Source organism: Harmonia axyridis, chromosome 6 (genome assembly GCF_914767665.1).
Source record: "Harmonia axyridis chromosome 6, icHarAxyr1.1, whole genome shotgun sequence".
NCBI lineage: Eukaryota > Metazoa > Arthropoda > Insecta > Coleoptera > Coccinellidae > Harmonia > Harmonia axyridis.
The window spans coordinates 26,393,711-26,410,402 of NC_059506.1; the positions used below are offsets into that span (position 1 = coordinate 26,393,711).

General features: G+C 36.4%; 1 protein-coding gene across 4 annotated transcripts in view; it reads right to left on the reverse strand.

The window, feature by feature from the left end:
• The window catches only part of LOC123681622, a 104,474-nt gene extending 88,874 nt beyond the window's left edge, over window positions 1–15,600 (reverse strand). The window contains exons 1-2 of one of the 4 annotated variants that reach the window (XM_045619836.1): window positions 15,359–15,600; window positions 4,553–4,736 (exon numbers count right to left, since the gene is read on the reverse strand). In XM_045619836.1, coding sequence (XP_045475792.1) covers window positions 4,553–4,717 — 165 coding nt within the window. In that variant the 5' untranslated portion in view covers window positions 4,718–4,736; window positions 15,359–15,600. Of the gene's footprint in view, window positions 1–4,552; window positions 4,737–7,389; window positions 7,609–15,358 lie in introns of those variants that run through there. The other 3 variants (XM_045619837.1, XM_045619835.1, XM_045619834.1) reach the window with 3 other exon arrangements.
• Between the last annotated feature and the right edge of the window lie 1,092 nt (window positions 15,601–16,692).

A 16,692-nucleotide genomic window follows, 5' to 3' on the forward strand; every position in this document is an offset into this window, starting at 1 on the left:
ATCCAATTTTCCTGATGCTAAAAGCGGACAAACATCCTCACGAAACTTTTCTCGCTCCATTATAATAAACATATTCCAATTTTCGCGAAAAATACGGAAAACCTAGTGTAAAATTCAGGCGTGAAATATAAAGACGGCAGAACCGAATACGGAGCTCGAAAAAACGAGACTGAGGGAAGAAGTTATAGACTTCCCTGCGCCATGGCGTAAAGCACTTTAATGTAGTCCACAACAAATTTCTTTTATGTTTTCTCCCTCGTCATAAATAGGACCAGTTTATTATTTTCTTGTAGAACAAAGGGAAGACTTCTGTTCCGAGATCTTTGGGTTCTATCAACAGACTGGAAGATGATTGTTCGTATATTTTTTTTCTTTTTCATCTTGATGTTAGAGTGACAATAAGACAACTAGGACCCGAATGGAGAGAAAAATATAATTTATTCCGTCTACTCCGTTCGTGAGAAGGAGGACTTGAAATTCTTCTATTGTTGAAAAAAAATTGCTTTGTGAAACTTTCCTATCCATTAAATTGAGGAATGAAATTGCAAAATATGATTTTGTCACTCTTTCAAGACGATGTATTCTTCACAAAATTCGAATTGAATATGCTCTTTCGAAATTTCAATGAAAAATGTGCTGAAGTGAGGTCTGGATCTTTCACACGCTTGTTTAAATTTTGAATTTATGAAATTTTTCACGGAATACTTAATTTAGTCTTATGAACACAAATATGAAGTCAAAACCTCAATTCATTACGAAATTAATGAGTAATTAATATGACATAAAAACATCTCAATACAATGTCATATTAACCACTTTTTTGATAAATTCCTCTTGTGAAAACGAAAAAGCATATATTCAAAGTATTGTCCATCGCTAGCCACTACTTTCTCCCATCTTCCGGGCAGCGTACGAATCCCGCGTCGAAAAAACTTGTCATCTTTCGAAGCGATACAAGAATCTATCCACTTCTTTACTTCTTCATAAGACCGGAAGTGCTGGTCAATCAGGCCGTGATTGATCGAAACAAGTGATAGTCCGAGGGAGCAACGTATGACTTGACCACTTTCGCAACATGGGGTCGAGCATTGTCATACTGTAAAATCACTTTATTATGTCTCTCGTTCTCGGCTCAAACGCATTAATTGTGTTTAATAACGATCGCCTGTGATTGGTTCAGTCGGTTTTAACAACTTATAATAAACTACGCTGAGCTGGTCCCACCAAATACTGAGCATGACCCTGGACCGTGAATATTCGGTTTGGCCGTCGACATGGAAGCATGATTTTCTGCGCTTGAGATTATTGCAATGAACCCAGTTTCGTCTCCAATCACAATGTGATGCAGAAATCCCTTCCGTTTTTGCTTTAAAAGCAGATGTTCACAAGCAAACAAACGCCGTTCAACCTCTCTCAGCATCAACTAGTATGGCAACCAATTTTCTTGTTTCTGAATCATTCCCATGACTTTCAGGCGTTTTGAAATGGCTTGTTGCGTCACTCCCAATGATCCTGCGAATTATTGTTGCGTTTGACACGAGTCTTGATCAAGTAATGCCTCCAATTGTCAATTGAGCATGTTCGAAAACTCTTTCTCTTCCACCGCAATGCTGGTCTTCGAAAAAATCACCGTTCTTGTAGCGTTGAAATCACTCTCGGCATGTTCTTTTACTAATAGCGGCCTCACCATTATGGTTATTTGAGATCATTCGATGAGCCTTAGCCGCATATTTATCATATTAAAGCAGAAAATTAAAACCTCCTACAAATGACAAGAATGTTTCTCGTAAGCTGACATGTTTAATCGAGAATAATTTTATGATTCAGACACAAATCGACTAATATTTCGATGGCGTTATGTTTACAAATACCTAAGTTTATTGAATGAAATTTACGATCTATTTAGTTCTACTACCACTTACCCATACAGTCATCTATTGCAAAACGGCGGAAGCAAAGTTGTACACCTAATATGTTAACCGTATGCGCCGCATAAATATCTCTATTTTATAAATACCGGGTGTCGCATTTACTTATAGCCCGTTTTTTTCATAAAATCTGTAACACTCTGTAGAGTGTAACAATTACATTATCAAGTTGGAATTAAACTTACATTTTAGCTTTATCTTTCTTCAATATTTACATTTTTGATGCACTTTATTATCTTGCCTATTAGTCGAGAAACACCATTTTATCACAAAACATGATTTGTGAGCTGGTTATTCAAGAAAAAGTTCAGTTCTTTTGGTAAATATACCAGAGACAAATATCAAAAAGAGCGCGCGTATTCACAATTGTTAAAAAAGCTAAATCAATGAAAATCCTCAAGACAAAAGGTTTTTTTTTCATAAAATATAATAATAATTATAATAATTAACCCAATTGAATGAATATAAAAATCATTTACTGTTTCAATATGTTCAAGAGCCATGAAATATGCTGAAATATTCAGAAATGTACTGTGTAATAACATCGGTAACTAAGCAATAAAATCAAAATAACATACTGGTATGGCATAATTATAATTCTGAATTTCGAAAGCCAAATTCATGCACCGTTTCTAAACTTATCACCAAAAGTACAGACAGAGTCAACAAATCATTCGAACTAAAGGTCAGCATTTGGCTCTGCTTGAATAACAACTGTGGAAATCAATAAATGGCTTTTGTTCTACGGACTAGCTATTTCGATTCAGAGTCCACCCCTTCAATGTATCCGATTCCTGAAGGACATTATTCTAAATCAATCATTTATAGATTCTAGTTCCCCATCGTTATCTAGCATACTAATTCATAAGATATACTAACTGACAAAGATACTGCAACACTCAGAAGGAGCTGATTAAATTTTTATTTTTTTTTAGTAAAACATAGATATTATAGTAAGGAGTAAAAGATTGAAATTTGGAGAAAAAATCTGAAGGGTTTACAAATTTTTTTTTTGTGAATTTGTTAATAATGTGTTTGTCCACCGCGATTATCTATACACTCCCCAACACGTCTCGGCATTAATGCAATAAGATGGTATATTTCTTCTTGGGGGATACTATCCCAAGAGACCTGTACTTCATGTCTCAGAGCCGCCAAAGTGCATGGGGGCTGGGGTAAATTTCCAAGTCTTCTACCCACGATGTCCCAAATATACTCTAATGGCGAAAGATCGGGGGATCTGAGCGGCCATGACAAAAGATTCACATGAGTCGCTTAGAAAAAGTTTAAAATAACTCTGGTAACATGAGGTCGGGCATTATCTTGCTGAAATATTGGATTCTCGAGCCGGTTAAGGTAAGGGAAAGCATATTTCTCAACTATTTCTTGGAGATAATGCAGCGCTGTCATCTCACCTCGAGTAAAGACTAAAGGTGAACTACTTTCATGTGCCATAGCACCCCATCCCATAACGCCTACTGTCGGTTTTACATGACGTTCAACATCGAACTGAGGTTCACGTCTTTCTCCTCAACGTCGTCTAACTATGTTTCTCCAACAAGTTCACCCAAGGAAAATCGAGATTCATCAGAAAAGACGACCTGACGCCATTCCATATTCCAATGTTGACGTTCTCTGCACCACTGTAATCGTTGCCGGCGATGCTCAACTGTCAGAGGTAACACAAGATGGGGTCGATAATGCTACAGTCTAAAAGACCTTATCTGGTGGTAAACCGTTCGAACAATTGTAGGATGGCCTTGTTCTCCTAACCATTCATAAACCAAAGATCGAGTTGTCGCAAAACGGTCCCTAATGGCCATAAGTCTTAGACGTCGATCTTGAACTTCATTTGTGCCCTTCGACGTCCGGTGCCTACTCCTCTTCGATTTTGGTCATTATCAAACCACGCTTGACAACATCTCATAACAGTAGTTGGATTTCTGTTCGTACGGTTAGCAATTTCTCGAAATGACAAACCCGCCTCCCATCGACTAATAATTCTACCTCTTTCAAGTTCACTCAGCTGGCAAAAAATTCCGCGTACAGGTGCTCTAGGCTTGGTTTGATGTAAAATTTAAAAAACGACAACAATATCTAAGTAACAAAAATTATTTACATGATAAAACCTTCACGATATTTTCCTCCAAATTCAATCATTGCTAATATACTATCTATGTTTCACCAAAAACGAATGAAACAAGCTCCTTCTGGGTGTTGCAGTTTCTTTGTCAGTTAGTATATCAACTGAAAGAAATTTTCAACGATTATGAATATTTTAAATTGTTTTATTTCCAATGTTTCATGGTATTGAAAAACTCATTAAGTGACTTCTGAATAACTCAGAGCAACAGATCTTCATCAAATCATTGCTCAACACACATACCCTGTAAAGTTCTCCCAGAAATATTTCGGCCTAGAGTATTTCAGATATATTGAATTATAAATGGGTAAAAGAATAGTTAAGTAGAGAAATAACATTTTATCATTGTACACTGTTTGTTATATGTTTGATAATATAAAGTTATGTCGCAACCTTATGTTGAGTGCTCTGTTGGCTGTTATATTTGCTTTCGCTTCCACAGAAAAAGAGTATTACGCATTAATTCAAAGATATTACTTACGATTTTATTGTTGAGATGTTGCAATTCTTTTTCTGTCAATCTTCTCCTGGCATTTTCCTTCTTTTTCCTTTTGTATTGATTATACTTGTAGAAAAGATACATTCCAGGGAGAGCCAAAACTACAAAGGGTTTCATCAAAGGGTTCGTTGAAGGTCCTTGCGGCATTGTATTGATCTTTGTTTATCTGGAAACAATAATTAAATTAAATCTCAGTCGATATGAGTTATCGTTAAAGCAAGCTAGATAATTGTCAATACTTCATACACTATTCATTAGAAATTATAAAAAAAGGTTGAAATTTTTAGGGTAGGTTCGGACCTAGAATGCACAAGTTAATGAGCAAAAAATGAATATGGCCGTTCGAAATTTTGTCTTTCTGCAAATTTCGAAACCGCAGGGTCGATAGAGTTGAAAGTCCGAATCTGTATGTAGAATGACAATTTGCAGTCTTGTACAAAATTTCATATTGATCGTGTTATCAGAACCATAGAAAATTCAAGAAAGATATAGAAAAAAACAATATTTTCGTTACCCCAAAGCCGAAGGAGATGAGATTTCGAATATTGATATGAAAGAACAATGTCAATCATTGTGTGGAATTTAAAAATGATCAAATCATTAGAAACATAAACAATTCAAGAAGAATATTCAAAATTAAATATTCAATAATCAATATATCCCTGCTTACTAATCTGCCCAGGTTAAGATTTTGCGTAAAGAATAACAATTCCAATTTTCGTGTGAAATTTTGTGTAAATGTGTGGACATGAGAACCATTGAAAACTCAAACAATATATCGAAAACATTACTCAATAATTCTGTGATGAAAGATTCAGCTAATCAATTGAAATTGAATAATAAATAAAAATTAAATATGAAATAACAATTTTAAGAATCATACAAAATTTCATTTTGATCGCATTATCAGAATTTTAAAACAAAGCTCATCACATCCTCAGACTCATAGAAAATTCAGAGGAAGATTTAAAAAGAAATACCCAATATTTCCGTGATTACATCCGATCCTTTTGAGATTTTGCATGTATATAAAGAATAACTGTTTCAAACAACTTGCAAAATTTTGTGCTGATAGCGTCATCAAAAACATTTAAAAAATGAGAGAAGCACTGAGGTGAAGTCAGAACCTTGTAGCTCTTGCTCATTCATGTGCCAATTGCGACTTTGGTTAACACATATAACCTATCTATATACAATTTTGTGGTCTCCGCGTTCCGCATATCCCACTCTGTGAAGTCCTACAGAGGACAATTTTTATAAGTCCTAGAAGAGTCAAGATAAAAAACTACCTGAAGACGAAAATTATGAGTTATTACCTGTTCTAATTTTAAGACTTTTGCAACATTTTATATCTACACCAATTTCAAAAATGAATCAAAAACTTAAACTTTCTTGGCTACATCATGAAGGATCGTTTTCATAACAAGACAACAATTTTACACACGAATAAAAGGCGGTAATTTAAAAACTTCAAAGACGAAAATTCTTCTTTCTATGAATTCATAGGGTATAATTGCCACGATCATTTTATTTCTATCTTCACAAGTGTTGATGGCGTGATTTGGTAGTCCGGCATTATAAAAATTTCAGTCAGAAAATTGTCCTAGACCTATTCTGACCCACATTTCGTGTATTTAATTAACACAAAGTGCTGCTTCAGGTATTTTAATATCTGGTCGTTCGATAGGTATTGGAATGTATGTAGGGTGGATATGATATATCATGACATGGTTTTTATTTCCAAGAATAAACTTCTACTACCAGAAAAAATGAACCACTCCGAAATGTTCACTATTAAGGTTATTAAATGTGGAATCCAAATATTGGATATAGGATAGGAACATCTGTCTCTCCTCCATTTAGAGCTTTTCTTGAGAACTTTACTCTCATATTAGTTTCTCAGAAAAAGAGAATGGGAATGAGGAATCAGATTTTGTCTATCTCCTCTCATTTAAAAGTTATAGTGCTAAAACATTGAAATTTGACCTTTCTGTACAGTGTGGACAAGGAACACCATGTTTTTTACTGAATTTTAATAATGCATGGAATAAAAGAACCCATGGGTGTTCAATATTTTATATGCCTAAAACTGACTTCTTTGAGATATTTCGATCATGAGGTTCATGAGGTATCGGGGTCTTAGGAAGAGCTTAATAACTTCCGAATGAATCAATTTATGAGAATGAGATTTTGAAAATCAATACTAGAACATCGGAGGTAAGTAACAAGTGTTTGATAATCATTGAGAACTCTTCTGGATGTTCAAGATGAGACAATTCATTGATGACTTATTTATACATTAATATCGGGTTTATTCCACATGGCACAGCCTGAATTTTATTTCTTCATTAGGTAGCATCTGAAAACATCTTCATTAAATGAGAAAATAAAATTAGGAAGTGCCATTTGGAATAAGCCACTTATTAACGTTTAAATAAGTCATCGGTGGAATTATTTCATTTTGAACACCCAGTAGACTTCTCGATGATCAAAAAGTCAATACTTACCCCTGTTCTTCTAGTACCTATTCACTTTCAAAATCTTATTCCAAAAAATTCATTCATTTCGAAGTTATTAAGTTTCTCCAAAGACTTTCCAATTTATGATAAATCAAAATATCTCAAAAACGTATGTTTTCAACATGAAACTTCATACAAAGTTAAGTTCATTTATTTCATACAATCAGAATATTCGATCCTTTTCCAAACGATTTGAGCTCTAATAGAGCCTAATGATACTGTGTCGAAAAAAAGTTAGCGTCGCGTTAATGTTCGAACACCCTATATAAAAACATCCGCAAATATATAATTGCCAAATACCAGTGTTTCCTAAAATCGTCCACTCAAAACGCAAAAATTTCACTTTTGTCTATTATAACTGTTGCGAATGTTACCTTGTAACTGTTAAAGTACAAACTGAGTTTTCGCAAGATAGCTTCATGCACTTCAGACCAAAATAAACGCTTACTGACATATGCTATTGAACTATAAATCGTTTCCGATAGGATACAGATCAATACGAACTCAGATGAATCGTGCAAATTATCGCCTATAACTAAACCTCATAAAACCAGATAACCTAACCTACATCCAAACATTCATCTTGCAAGACAAACAATGGATCATATCAGGTTAGACGTTTGTATCTGGCTTGAATAACAAACACATTCATTTCATCTGGGGTTGTTTTTCCTTCGGTATTTTCGCAGATTCGTTTCCTTTTTCCATCCCGGATGCTGTCATTACCTTTGCAGGTGGGGAGGGCGTACCTGGAAAATATGCCTGCAGGATATTTCGCTGACTTCCGTTCTGAAATATTATGATGATGACAGGCATTTTGATGTGAGATTAGATCGCAGAAAGTTGGAATTAGTCTTTCGAATGAATCATTTTGGGTTATTTTCAACGAATATGAGACGTGGAATATGCTTTGTGTGACATACAGGGTGTTTGCTGACTAGATAGTTGCGGAAATTTTTCGACTCACGAATGAGTGGAGTAAGTTGACTTAGAGCCTTTTTTATCCCCCCTTGAAATCTTTAATTATAGAGCAAAAACCTACGACGGCCAGACCTTCATCATTTTATAGACCCTGGAAGTTTTTCTGTGTATGACCCCTTAAAAGGTAAAGACGACCAACGACTATAAAATTTGGGTTGTGGTTACTTCGGCAGGTAACAGGTAGTAAAGGTGTAAAAAATAGTACCTTGAATTCGTTGAAGTATAAATCTCAATTTCATATTCTCTTCGTGGTAACTTAAAAAAACTGGTCATCCAATGCTGGTCACTTATGACAGTTGCTTAACCCTGCCAGACACCTCTACAGCCAGTTAGAGTTACATTCACATCTGCTTAACACCAGAATCATGCTCAAGATTATATTATTTTTTGGCTTGGCCAATTGAATATTTCTGTGCTATTTTGTCTAGAAAAGGAAATAATGAAGACTATGGATTTTCAGTAGAAATCAAGAGAATAATGTTGAAACGGTCCAAGTCTTGTTACGAGATGAGTTCTAGCAGAATGTGTGGACGATGTTTGAAGACCTTATCTTTAAGGAGACCCCAAAGGAATAAGTCGCAGATGCTCGAATCTGGTGAGCGCGCTGGCTAACCCATGTACCCTCTCATTGAGACCAGTATCCCAGGGAACATCTATCTTAAAACAGTTAATGAATTTCGAGCTGTATGAGCTTTAACACCATTCTGCTGTAACCAGATGTCACCCAAATCGTGTTATTCAGCAAGTTCTTCCAATTCAGGCTGTAGGAAGGTTTCCAACATTGACACATAAGACTCAGAAGTTACTGGGACGCTGAAATTTTTCTCCTCGAAAAAATAAGGGCCTATCATTCTGAATAGAGACACAGCACACCAAACTGTGGCTTAAGGTGAATGGAGTGGTCTTTTATGGAGTTGAAGAGGATTACATGCAGCCCAGTACGGGAAATTTTGCTTATTCCTTGTTCCAGAAAGATGAAAATGTGTCACTACTGAAAAAAGTTGCTCTTGGGCAGATGCGCTGAATCATTTCCTCACAACGATTTTTGCGGTTCACGTAATCAACAGCACTCAACTCTTGAATAAGCATGATTTTAAACGGGTGGAATGATGAATCCTCATGTAGAATCCTCCTCAAAGATCGGGCTGACAGTCCCAAAGCTATCGCATGCTTCCGTACAGAGCGTCTTGGTGAATGCTCGACTGCCACTCGAACATCCTCCACATTTTCCGATGTTCTTACCGTTCTCGGTCGTCCATGTCCTCACCCTCGTTGTGTACTTCCTGTTTCCTCAAGTTTACGAGCCCAAGTTTTGATTGTGTTTGCAGAGGGAACAGAAACGTTGACAGTTATGCCGAAATGCCCGCTGGGTCGCGATCACAGAACGGTTATGTTCGTAAAACGTGTGAACGGCAAATCCTCGATGATCTCCGGTCCAAATCATAGTGCTGACTGAAAACTACTGCCTCTAAGGAACAAAGACCTCTTCCACGCCTACCTGCTCCCACCACATCCCGAGCAATGACCTGTCAAAACTCGTCAATCGGCTCTGCCGCACCCTGCATAAATTGTATGAAGAAAATCGTACCGAAACGTTTGGGACATACGTTAACTTGAATCATTTCTATTAGAAAACCTCGTTATGAATCTTCCAATGATCCCCTTATCGCAATATAGAAGGACCATAACTTCTCCTTCACCTTCTCAAACTGAAAACCAGCAGAATCGAATTCCATTACACCAACAGCGAACTTGAACGAGAAATGTGCATGAAGGGGGAAGGTAGCGCGTTGTAAATTCATTTCCACGACATTATAATGCCCATATACGCGCGAACGCCGCCGTAAACCACAGGAGGCAGCACGCATAAGCTCTGCCCCCAATATCCCCCGAGTGTACCTCAATCGGACGTTTGACGCCATATAAGCTCTACGTCATTCCATTTCACATGATTTCATAAATTTCCCCCTTAGTATGAGCTCGATGCTAAAGCGTAGCTCCCACAGAGTCACGCTTCCCCCCAACCCTAACAAGCATATTTGCGAATACTGGATTTTATTTATAGGTCCCCCCAATTACGTATTCGATTGCCGTATGTTGTGACAAAAAGGAGGAAGTTGAGACGTCAGCGGATTTATCGAACGGTAAAATAGGCAATGCTAATGGGGCTGTTCCTGTATTGCACGGTTTGCAAAGTCTGAATCGAGTAGGTTTTGCGGAATTTTAAGTTCGTGACTGAATACACGATGCCTTTTGGTTCCGATTAAATTCAGCATTCTGGAAGCGTATACGTGCATTTATTTCTTGGTGGAGTTGACGGATGCAGAATCTGTAATATGAGCCTTTCGGAATGTTGTAAATGGAATGGATAAGGAAAAATTTTGATCTCAGGTTTTTACTTAAGGGAATAAAAAGTTTTTCTGATTAGCATTAAGTTTAGTGAGACGTCGCTGATATTTCCTCAGATCAATAGAGCTGTGGCTACAAAAAGGTAGTGTTTGTGTCACAATACTTAATATAAATAGACCTTCATTAGTATAACAATGGTCTTTCGTGGTTCTTGTGCATACAACTTACTTGTTCATAGGGTTCTCAGAAAGAGATGATAGAGAATATATTTTCCCTATCCTAATTACTGTGCAGGTACCATGATGCCATTACGCGGGCATACAACTTAGAGAATAAGAAAAGGAGGAAGAAATTCACGGTGTACAATTTGATTTTATGTTTGTTACCCAGGTACAAAACTGGAAAAGGGGGAGTTCAGTGAAGTAAGTTACGAGGACATGACCAGTTGAGTTTGTAAAGTGTTCAAGGATGTTTCCAAGTGCTGTACCACAATAAAATTTTCGATATCACTAAAACGTGATACCCCAAAGAGCTGGTTAATAAATTGAACTAATAGACCGGTAGAGATAAGTGAAATGAATAATGGGAAGCTGAATTTTTAGCTCCTTCTTTCGAGGAAGAATAGTCCCTAGTGTGTAAAATTCAAAATTTTCTATAGCAGATCTTTATAAGATTTGTTGGCAGATAGAGCAGATATTTTTGGGTATTAAAAACATCTGCTAAATGGCATTCACGAGTTTGCTGACACAATGGATACATTTTAGGCGAATTGGCGATGTGATTTGGGGCTGCAGTTCAATCTCAATTTCTCATATTTAACTTTGTTATAGAACCAACAACCTATACAGCCTACATAGTAAACAAAAAGTCGAAGTACACACATCGTCAAAAGTCTTGGCCCCTCCTAGGTTTCTCAAGAAATAGACAATCTGTTCTGGAAATGAGATGAGTTTGCGTCTTTTTCAACTGCGATCTATTTGATAGAAAATCTTTGTTTGTTACTGAGTTTTGGCGATTGGATATTACTCTCCGTGAGTAATTCCATACGTGCTCAATAGGATTCATTTCTAGTGAGTTTGCTGGCCAGTTTATTCTCTTGATTATGTTCTGTTGGAGAATGTTTTGAACCCTTCCTGTGCGGTGTGGTGGCGCGTTATCATCTTAATGAATGAAATTATCCCCAAATTCGTTGCGTCTTTTTCAACTGCGATCTATTTGATAGAAAATCTCTGTTTGTTACTGAGTTTTGGCGATTGGATATTACTCTCCGTGAGTAATTCCATACGTGCTCAATAGGATTCATTTCTAGTGAGTTTGCTGGCCAGTTTATTCTCTTGATTATGTTCTGTTGGAGAATGTTTTGAACCCTTCCTGTGCGGTGTGGTGGCGCGTTATCATCTTAATGAATGAAATTATCCCCAAATTCGTTGCGCAGAGAAACAATGATTGGTTCTATGATGTTTTCTACGTAGATGGCACCAGTCCTTATTCATTCAACGATAATGTAAGAGGTACGGCGACCAAACATTATAGCTCTATGTCCAGGTGATAGACGAGGTACTCTTGAAGGTTTTTTGCCTCTAAATTTGAGGAATACAACCATCACTGGTTGAGACTACCCGTCCATAGGTCCTCAAAAAATAACTTCGAAGGGCTGTTACAGATGCCTTTTGATTCCTTCGAGTAAAAATTGCGATATAATGGTCTTCTCTTGCACTTGCCTGGGTTGACCAGGCACCGGTCTTAGGTTAACGCTGCCGGTTTCCAGGAAAAGAGCCACTACGTGCTTTACTGAAGTCCGTGTAATATTCAAATGTTGCGCAATCTGGTGGTTCAACAGAGCTTCTTGATGTAGAGCACTATTCTTGCCCGATCAAACTGAGAAATTGGATATCGCGGCATTTTCCACGGAATATTCTCAATATTACAAAATCGTTTATTCGCTGGAAACTGATACTTCGAATACACCTGGTTTATTGTTTTCCACACACCAAAAATTGTCATTTTACATTCAACAAGATGAGAGTTATAAGGGGGGCTAAAACTTTTGACGATGTGTGTATATCCGGGCTAAACAATACACCTAGGACTACTTTGAACAACTAATGATATGAAAGATTATCATCAGCGTCAATATATGGTCGATCATTTTCTCGGTGAAAAAGATGATCTGAATGTAGCCAGATACCTCTATTCCCTCCATATACGCCTAGGGGTCATATTTTCTTCTTCTTATTTTAATATTAATATTATTCTATCATTGTCGTTGGTGTCCAACATGTCATGCCAAACTTTTGAAGGCCTATCAATGAGACTTCTATGTTTTGTAAACCAATGATCCATAATTATTTTGTAGGTCAAAGCGAAAATGCAGACATTATTTTTGTATTTGCGCTTTATGCATAGTTTCGAAGTAGCCTTTCTTAGTGATATTCACTTTTAGGGAAGAAGACAAGACTTGTCGCAAGTTGGTGTTCGCCAGTATTCAGGGTAGAGGGCTACAATCTGCAACAATCGAACTCTCTAGATAGATAGAAATTTGTCTTCTTTTCGATCTAGTCATAAATAGTAGCTAAAAATGCATTTTGTAAAAATCACTGTATATTCCAATTCATTCATAAAGTCATCGGATCTACCTAGCTGATAGATCCATATATATCTATAGACGAAGGACTAATAAAATTGGTAGATCTACATAGCCTACTACCTTGGTGATTTCAAGTATGTTTTTTTGTTTTCATGGATAAATGACAAACCTTATATTCTTATTAATTGTGTTCCCTCTGAGCATGTTTCTAGTTGAATCCTATGTGATTTTCTTCCATTAATATCAACAATTCATCTTATTTCATGTTGGCTACGAAATACAAAACAGCCAAAGAGCAAATTAACTATGTTGGAATTCTCTTTGCATAATAAAGTATCGATGGGATCTTATTATATTAAATGTTAATAAAGAAGAACATAATATCTACCTAATGTTTATACTTACTCACCAAATTGGAAAAATTTATGATTACGATTATCATCTACTTACATAACCATAAATGACATTTTTCGAGTTCACATTTGTCACGATATTAGGTATATAGGTATACTAAAGATGACGTGACCTCAGACTTGTTCACGCCAACTTTATTTATGTTTAACACCGTTTCAACTTCAATGTTCTCATTTTTCAGAAGCTAAACGTTAACTTTATATGCATAATCGATTACGAAATTTAATCAATTACTAAGTAAAATAAATGAACTACCGTCTGCACTTTTGTATTGTGGCCAGTATTGAAAGCTTGAAAAATAGGCTAGGATAACATTTTCGAAAAATAAGTTTGTAATAATGGCATTCGTTAAAAGGTGAAGGACTCTTCTGATATAACAGAAGATATTGTTGTACAATTTCTAGAGGTTCAGAGGTATTTTCATTTGCATCCATCTCGATATAAATACACGAACACAATACGTTTGCCACTGATGCTTTTGTGTAGGTAAGTTTAATTTATTTTCAGAGTATAATTAATCTGGGAAATTTCGTGATTAGAGAAGAAGAGGAAATAATGGTTATCAATCTAACATCATTAATCTCCAAGGAGATATTATATGGTATTCAAGTGCAAAAACCACAAGTGTTCATAAATTGGAGATTCAAAGGAAAATGAGAAATTCATTGGATAATGATAAGAAACAAACAGTCTTACAACCATGGTCACGCAAACGCTTGGTTTTCGAGATACAGGGTGTTTCTTGTAGTCCTATTTTTATGATGATTATACAAGTTTATCGAATCTTTATTAATCTCAAAATTGGGTAAACCAGTACCAAAGGTTATGATTTGTTCATATTCACAGCTTACTAACTGAATCTTTCTGATGATTTGGTAGCAGATATGGCTGAACTACAAGAAACCAAGTATAGGTGTGTAGTACTGGACCAAAGTTTCTTTTTACATTTTTCTAAACCACCAGTGGTCTACAAAAAAAGTTCTGGGGGTAAGAAACGGGCATTGTTCCAGAAAAATATCACCCTGTAGATTTACTTTCAAAATCAAAATATCACATGATGAAAAGTTTTAATTGGAATATCTATGCCAAATTTAAGTTAAATATCTTGTGAAGGGAGAGATAAGTAAAAACGAAAAAAATCAATCTTTAACACCTTATATCTCGAAAATGAAATGTTTTCGGGCCAATGTTTATACAACTTTTTTTCCTTCAAATGATCCGAGGAATCTGTCATTTTCGTTTATACCCCAACATCCTGTATATAAGTCGTGAATGAAATATTTTGATGGATCTCCAAATGTAAAGCAGGTATTCTTAATAAGTTGCGTAAATTTCTATTGCATTTCGTTACCTTGTAGGTACCTATCAAAAGGGTATGCTTTATTTCTTTCAATGAAAAACTTCTCCAAAGTGATCATTAGATCAAGATAATATGGGATGTTCAATACTTTCAAATTATTAAGAAACTCTTCTTATTGTCTATCGCAGTAAATTCGACATAGTAAAGTAACTCGTATACCTATACAAGTTGCATAATGGCTTATTCTTATTCAACTCTTCAGTAGGAGGAAAGACATATTCCTTACCATATTATAAATACAGATATTCAAGTTGATATTTACAATTCCCACCAGTATTTTTTGTCCCAAATAAGGCTGAAAAAGTACACATGTCACTGTGTTCTTTGATCTGTACATGAGAAGTATCATTGAAGCTCCAATTTTTGAGTTTATTAGAAAAGAACTAATTGCAACTTCAAGAATAGTCGATGCGAATCAAAAATTTAAATTGATTTCTATAAGTATAACTTATACATAGGTTATATTTTCTCATAATTTTCTTTGTAAACATCTCTTTCGAAAATTTTCATCCAAAAAACAAAGTCCGAAAAAACGAATGATTCAATATTCGAAGGTCATCTCCACGATGTCGACCTACCTGCAATCAAAACTCCAAGAAAATTCCCAATATACCCAAAACCTTCCCGAATCATACAAAAAAAAAACCCCAACGACAAATTTAACGAAAATTTGGCACGAGAAATCGACTTCCTCTACGACCTTGTTGTCAGACTTAGACCATAGAGAACGGTTCGTTGCGACCACATTGTACACAGAACTACGCAGGTACGCCCACCAGAATACGGCAACCGACGCCTCAGACGCTCTTGACGAGACGTCTTTTCGCGTTACACTGCGTCCCTAGGCTCCGGCAGTTCGATAGACGCCCGTAGGTGACGATAGGGCGCAAGCGTCGCCCAAACGCGGTGCTTTTCAGGAAAGTAACTGAATTTTTTCCCTTCTTCCTGTGTTATGTGTGTTTGGGATGGTCACTGAAAGGGTTGGGGGCTATATTAAATTACGACGGTACGTGAGCCTCCAGGGGGTCCTAATGAGAATGATAAGAGACGTTTTAACCCGATATAGGGGGGTTGTTTTACTCTGGAGGTTGGTTTCAACAGTACGGGGAAGTTTGATGGGTTTTAGTATTGTTTTATGGGGTAAATGTCGTATCGAAATTGATGATTTATGGCTGTTCGATGATTGGATGTTGTCTTAATCGAATTCTACGTGGAGTTTGCTTTGGGTTGTTTGCGTTTCTTGAGTTCATGGAGCTGTATCTGCTTTTTACTCCGTTCCGACATTCTAAGTTATACAAGGTATTCCTGAATTGGAGGTTCATAGGCGTACAACTTTGCTTTCGCCGTTGTTCACATATCACAAGCAAACAAACGCCGTTCAATATATCCTTGTTTCTGAATCATTCCCATGACTTTCAGGCTTGTTGCGTCACTCCCAATGATCCTGCCAATTCTTATTGCGTTTGACACGAGTCTTGATCAAGTAATGCGTTCAATTCTGCCTCTTCGAAAACCTTCTCTCTTTCTGGTCTTCGACGTCAAAATCACCGTTTTTGAAGCGTTGAAACCACTCTCGTCACGTTTTTTCACTAATTGCTTCACCTTGGGTATTTGAGAGCTTTAATGGGCCTCAGCCACAGATTTCTTTATTTTACAGCAAAAAATTAAAACCTCCCACAAATGACGAGAATTTGGCTAGTAAGCTGACATGTTTGATCGAGAATAACTCTACCATGCAGGCACAAATCGACTAATATTGTGTTTACAAATACCAAAATACCTTAACATACTATATAGAAATAAAGTAAAAAAAAATGTTCATTAAAATAGAACCCTACTCTCTGCTAGCGTATTTTGATGTGGGAAGTATTGTTAGTTATAGTTTTTGTTGACACTATTTGGTTGTGTGTGT